The 7,096-nt window shown below is 42.5% G+C and overlaps 1 protein-coding gene across 1 annotated transcript in view; it reads left to right on the forward strand.

Annotated features, from left to right (window-relative positions):
• Positions 1 to 3,589: 3,589 nt before the first annotated feature.
• Positions 3,590 to 7,096, forward strand: part of etnk1 (ethanolamine kinase 1) — a 43,125-nt gene continuing 39,618 nt past the window's right edge. Inside the window, exon 1 of the mRNA XM_063217554.1 lies at positions 3,590 to 3,860. Within this exon, the coding sequence (XP_063073624.1) occupies positions 3,714 to 3,860 (147 nt within the window). The 5' untranslated portion in view covers positions 3,590 to 3,713. The remainder of the gene's footprint in view (positions 3,861 to 7,096) is intronic.

Consider the following 7,096-nt stretch of genomic DNA (forward strand, 5'->3'; position numbering starts at 1 on the left):
AACTAATTTCTCTCCCATCTCTTTGCTCATCAAGCCTCCGATCTCCAAAAAGACACGAGCACTCAGGATAACTGTTTACAAGAGCTGTTTAAATAATGTGATGCACGTTCTTCATGAAATTGCATGGTTTGGCCACCCTAAATTCAAAATGACTGCATTCGCACATATCGTTTAAAAATCCATGATGGAATTGTCACTCTTAATGTGCAAGTATTGGATATGAAAAAAAGATCCTAAAACGGTCACAACACCAGAGGACCCGTGGTGGTGTGGTGGGCCGAGGCAGAGCTGTTACGGTAGGTTACAATCATATAGAAGGGACAGTCAGGCGACACAGCGCGACTCACATAGGGTAGCTGTGGTACCGCAAAGCATTCCTGATGGTGGAAATGAATGCAAATGCATGCAAATACTCGGGCGGATATCCGGGCACTCACATCCGGCAGCTACTTACATTGGGTTGCTACATGGGCAACGGGAGTCGGGGACAGGAAAGTGTTTATGGTCCGTCGGAAATCTACTGTGTGGGATACATTATCCGGGTGGATGCAAACCACAGTGCACTTTCGTTCCTAGGTTGAAGCATAAAGTTAAAGGACCAGTTCATTCAATTTCAATTTGCTGTTGTATTGCTCACGCTACCCTTGACTTGTCAGTACCCGGTGATGCCACATTTTTTGGCTAAGCCCTTTCCGAGATATGGGCTATTCTAATGGGGGCAGCTTTTGTTTACATTTTATTTATTTTTTAAACATAGGCCTACTCAAAATATTTTCCCAAAAGGCACCACTGTTTGCTAGTTGCCTGCTGAGTATAACCTTTCGGATGTTTTTGGGAATAAATAAAACATTTTTTTTAAATGTAGACAAAGCGCTGCCCCCATTACAATGACCAAGATCTCGGAAAAGGCTGAAGAAGGAGAAAAAAAAAACCATCAGGTAGGCCAGTCCCTGACAAGTCCAGGGTAGTGTGAGCAACTGCATGTTGAAATTGACTCCTTTAATCATTTTTATAGACAGAGGTGTCAAAAGTAAAAGTTAAAAAAAAAAGAAACACAGTTTCCTTCCAACACAAGTAACAAATCTGAGTAGGCCTAACTAGTAGACGTGTAGGCCTGTCTTACGACCAGCTAACTCTGCACTGGTTGGATCAAGTTTGTGATGGGTCCTTGTTAGGTTTTCAGTCTTTTTCCGTACAACACCGTCTATCTATCTCATTAGGTACAATGGAGTAAATGGTGTAACAGCTATGTAATGCCATGTGTTGTAATCACACCACAAAAGTACTTTTACTTTTGACACCTCTGAATAGAGATAGCCAGGCCTAGCCTAGTATCTTTCTTCCAAGTGCTTACTATGTTTAGATGTAGGCTAATTAGGCCTGCAAAGAATTGCACCTATTATCCTGAAAATTATTTTTCTAAATTGAATTTCTCTCTCTCTCTCTCTCTCTCTCTCTCTCTCTCTCTCTCTCTCTCTCTCTCTCTCTCTCTCTCTCTCTCTCTCTCGCTCTCTCTTTCTGTGTGTGTGTGTGTGTGGGGAGGGGGGGGGGGGGCGTGTGTGCGTTGTGTCCATATTATTGCACACTGTATGTGTGAATTTCTTGTATGTGGGGGTGGGAGGGGGATTCTTTTTTTGTCAATGCCTTTTAATATGTTTAGTTTCACTGCACATTGGAGACTGGTCAAACGCAATTTCAAACTTCTGTGCAAACCTTACATAGATTTTTCTCAATAAAGGACACTTGACATGACATGATTGACCATATAGTGATAGTTAAGTCAACCTGTTACTTAGGGCTCTCTGTAATGTCATAGCCATGTCGTTATGATGTAATTGAGTCTTTTCAATACTAGTGTTGTAATTATCACATTTGTAAAAGTACTTCTACTTCTACTTTATACAACTTGGCGGGCCTATCTGCAAAAGGAAAATAAAACAACAACACATCAAGTGTTCAAGCAATTGAAATTAAAATGTATTAATGTTGTTATTATCATTATCAGGGCCACTGACAGCTTTGGCTGGGCCCGGGACAAAGACATATGAAAGGGCCCCAAACCCAATACATACAATGTAATGTGAATCCAATTTTGGGGCCCCTCTCTCCCTGGGCCCAGGATAAGAGACCCCTTTGTCCCCCCTGTCGACTTCCCTGATCATTGTTATCATTATTATTATACATGAATGATATTGTTCATCCAATGTTTACCAATACTCAGTTGAAGTCCTGAAGTATGCCCAAAGGTGTATCTCTCTCTCTCTCTCTCTCTCTCTCTCTCTCTCTCTCTCTCTCTCTCTCTCTGTGTGTGTGTGTGTGTGTGTGTGTGTGTGTGTGTGTGTGTGTGTGTGTGTGTGTGTGTGTGTGTGTGTGTGTGTGTGTGTGTGTGTGTGCGTGTGCGTGTGTGTTCATTCGTGCATGCAAGCATGCAAGCATGCGTGTGGCATGAATACATTGCCTTGTAAATGCAACTTCAACAGCAGAAAGAATCTGTGGATGAATAGAAACATGTTGTCCAAAAGGCCGAGCTATGGTGGGGTCTGCTTCCATGAGCACATTCATAGCACGCAATTTGTCACTATTTATAATTATAGTATTTAAATTCAATTCAATTCTATTTATTTGCCAGACGCAAGACAGATGGTAAAATACATCTCAAGACAGATTAGGATAATCACAAACACCACTATTTATTATTGATTATTATTCATTAGTTACAATTTGTTATTATTATTATCAGACCTGTTATTATTATTATTATTATTAGGCCTATTATTATTATTATTCTTATTATTATTATTATTATTCTTATTATTCTTATTATTATTATTACTATTATTATTACTATTACTATTATTATTATTATTAGGGGCTACTATTAGGCCTATATTAATTCAGACATTATAGTATTCAGTGCAAGGTATTTGACCCCAGACTGGTCAGTCTCTCTCTCTAATCCCCCAGACCAGACCACAGTACTTTTCCACAGGCAGGCGAGCAGTGCACAGTGTTATGAAACTGTGGCTCTGCACTGCATACACAGCACAGCACAGGGGTTGCTCAATTTATCTGGATAAACCCATCCCACGTCAAACACAACCCTTTTTATTTCTTTATTTGTTTGTGTTTATTTATATCCCAGGCAGGCACACTGACACAGTTATTGACTGGCTGCTATTTTCATTGCGGGATGATAATGGATTGCGTAGCAGTGATGTACGCTCGCATGTTGGCAAGAAGAAGCCCATTGGATGGATGTCTACGGGGAAGTCGACAGATGGGGGACAAAGGGGTCCGCTGTCCCTGGCCCAGGGAGAGAGAGGGCCCAGAATTGGGTTCTCAATAAACATACATAACATGGGTGGTGGGGCCCTTTGAGATTACTTCGTCCTGGGCTCAGCCAAAGCTGTTTGCAGCCCTCGATGTCTAGTTCTATTACTGCAGAGGACAAGACAGGCCATGGGCCATAGGAGAGAGGAGAGGCTGTGAGTGAGTCATCATATTTAACCGGCATGCACCTCGCGAAACTGTCTCCCCCAGCCCAGAGCTCGTTCGAAGAGAGGCGTGGTCACGTCACGCTGCATCAAGATTGACCTGGTTTAAATCCACACCCAAGCCCTCTCTTCTGCATTCATTGAAAAGTGCATAGCCGACGCGCACAGAATATCTCTCCTTCCTCTGCGAAATTTCTAACTCCGACAGGCTGTCTGACTATGGCTAACTACATCCATGTACCCGAGAACGCACCGGTGGTGCCCAAATTAGATGTCACAGTAGACGAACATGATTATAGGACCGGAGCACTCAAACTCATCAAGGAGCTCCGGCCCAACTGGAAACCGTCAGAGGTCAAAATGAAGGTACAATTCTTTACTATTTTCATTGTATCTCGCTATAATGGATGTCCGCTTGGCATGGGGAAATACCCGCAGCAGATCTGGTCTGACTATTTCCTTTCCATTGGTCGTTATATAAAGAAGAAACCAGACTCCCGGCTTGCGCTTACTGCCAAAGCGAAGCTGCGTCACTAGCGGGTGACAAGGTGGCAAGCTTGCCGCCAAGGACTCATTTGCTCGCTTGGTTTCCAAGTAGAAACCAGTTGCTAGCTAACCAATGTTTCTGACAACCGCAGACATCAGAGCGCGCAATGCTGCATCCACTTAATTATGTGCGCTTCGATGCTCCTGCTAATGGAATAACCTTCGCTGAGTGTGAAATTATAGGCATTCAGCTGTACTTTCCCTTCTTGCAACCAATGAATGACACTTATAAATGTTGGCTAAATTCAACATGTGCACTCGACTTGTCAAGCTGCCCCTCTGAGAAATGTCCTGTCAACTGTATTTGGCACACACAGTCATGGAGACCGGTATCACTGCATCATTTTTCAGAAGCTCTCCAAATGTATTGGCTGAGGAGAGGAGAAATGTGTGAGACATAGGCCTACATCGCCTGGAATGCGTTGCAGCTGCAGAGAGAATGGAATATGTCGCAACTTGTGGCAGCCAGCGTTCAATACCTCCCACCCCATCACATGACACGCCGTGCCAACATTTTGTTTCGATTTGTATGCGTACTCGAAACGTAGCCTTGGACTGTAGGCCTACTTGTAGACCAGTCTTGAATGTCCGTAGCCTAATAAACGCATTGGCCACACTGGCAGTCATGCTGTACTGCATGTGGGTGTTTCAATGACGCACGCACAGCGGCATAATTGCATGACCGATTGAAAGTTTTGTCATTAGAATAGCCCTAGAGGGCCTTTGCTCTCTCCCCATTCACATGTTTTGAATTGAGCTCCAAGTCAGCCCAGGGCACACTTGAAATATGACACTTCGCACGTCACGTCACACAGTTGTGTCAGCCAAATGACATATGTGCGTGTGTATGGGTTTGCTACTTGATGTAGTGTAGATTTGTTCGGCGCTCTCTGTTGGCTATATGCTGCGTTTTAGTCTCTGTCGGGGGGTTGCATAATCTTACAGATGCCGCAGATGTATGGTAGTTGCCTAGAGTGCTGCCGTGCACCCCCTGTTTTCCGTGGCCTCTCAAAAACACGCCGGTTATGTAATAGACCGATTCCATGAATATTTTACGCACGCAGAAAGTATGGCCTGTCTTCTCGTCTCGGCTCCCCCCCTCAGGCGTAGACTGGGAACTCCCATACTGCCTTTAGTTCTACACAATCGTTTCGATCTGAAAGACAGTATATATAATCTCACTTGTGATTAGGTCTGGTGTTAACCAGGCAATCTCAGGCGTGTTTCACGCTAGGAATGAGCGTAGGCCTGCTCAGTCATTCATGACTATGGTTTTGTTTTGGTAATTGCTTAGTTGTTTTTTATTTTCCTTGGATTGGGATGGGCAATGGGTCTGCCCTCAGGGGCCAATAAAGCTGGTTTTGGGGTAAACGGTTCGAAAATGAGGACCAGTCTCTTCTATGGGATGATTTACCTCTTAACTTAACCTGGTTTCCTGCTGAACCAGCAGCAGGAAAGCCTTTTATTTTCCTCGGCTGGGGATGGGTAATGGGTCTGCCCTGAGGAAAGCCTTGCGAAGCAACAGGCACTTGGTAATATTTGAATAGGGAGGAGAGTAGATTTGCATGGCTCTTTGTTTTCGGTGATGTGGAAGTGGGAAGTAAACACACAGTGTTCATAGGCTATCCTCCCAGAAACTTCAATAGGCTATAGCCTGCACCACTAGAAAAGGGTTGTCCACATGTTAGTATAATTCAATGGCCGCTGGGGTCTAGCACAAGGAAGATTATGTTGACAAGTTGGTTTCCAGGCCTATTACCTTACAGTCTATGGCACATTACCAAAGGGTCTATTTCAATAAGATGGTTCTCAAGCTCACAAAGCTGGGCGAAAATGCACAAGGGTCTGCGTGAGAACCAGGCTACCATTTCACACTCATGATCGGTCATGTCAACCTGTTTTATTGGCTTTTTAGTATCAGGTCAATAGTAATAGTTGTCTGAGGATGAGCCACAAGGACTCAAAATATCACTTAATAGATTATGGAATTGTTAGAGGAGGCATTTAACCCCTTTGTGCAGAGCCTCTGTTATAACCTAATTACCACCAAAATTGTAATGATCAAGTCTTAATCTATTACGTAGCCCCTTAATGCACGCCGTACCTCCAATGGCTCACTGTAATAGCCATTGAAAGGTTAATTGTCATTGTATTATTCTACTATGACATAACACAGGGCCTTTAGTAATGCGCTATGACTCGGTCATTGCTATTCTGGTAACAACAAATTGATAACACCATGTTTTAATGGGTTAAGCTCTTGATAATGTCATAGCCATGTTGTCATGGTGTAGTTGAGTCATCTCAGCAAAGAGTGAACTGGTCTGACGGCCCTGCTTTAGTTTCATTCTGTTGTTCTGTTGTCAACAGTAGTAGCCTAGTTTTTTTAGCCTAGATTTTTTTCCCCACACATGGATTGCTGAAGCCATTCATAACTGTTAAATTACTTTGAAATAGTAATAACTCATGAATTATAGTCTTGAATAAAAGACACTCTTAGGCTTTATTACATTACATGGCAATAGCAGTTTATAACACAATCAAACAATCAAACTTATTTATGTGGCACATTATCAAACAAAACCGTCATTCAATGTGTTAGAGAGTAGAGAAAGAGAAAAGAGAAGAAAAAAAACTAGTGCATTATAGATAGTAGATAACTGGCTATCACCCAATGCAGATGAAAATAAAGCAGTTTTTATAACACACTGAACTTTGAGTCATGCAAGTTATTTTAAGATCGGCTGATGAGTAACCTCCTTAATTAATTTGCAAAATTTGTCTCATAGTATCAAAACTCAACACAATTCCATAACACAAAACGCTTCAAAATAAACCTTTCATGACAAATGCAAGCCCTACCACCATGAATTGGGTGTTGTATCAGAGTAGGCTAATTCATTGGCTTTATGATGTTACACTGTAGTAGCAGTTTAAAACACACTGACCTTTGAGTCATGTGAGTTATTTTAAGATCAGCTGATGAGTAACTTCCTTAAGTGATGCAAAAAAATAGGGGCGTGTCTCACTTGAAAGCACAATTGTTTACATAGTGT

Source organism: Engraulis encrasicolus, chromosome 15 (assembly GCF_034702125.1).
Source record: "Engraulis encrasicolus isolate BLACKSEA-1 chromosome 15, IST_EnEncr_1.0, whole genome shotgun sequence".
Classification (NCBI taxonomy): domain Eukaryota; kingdom Metazoa; phylum Chordata; class Actinopteri; order Clupeiformes; family Engraulidae; genus Engraulis; species Engraulis encrasicolus.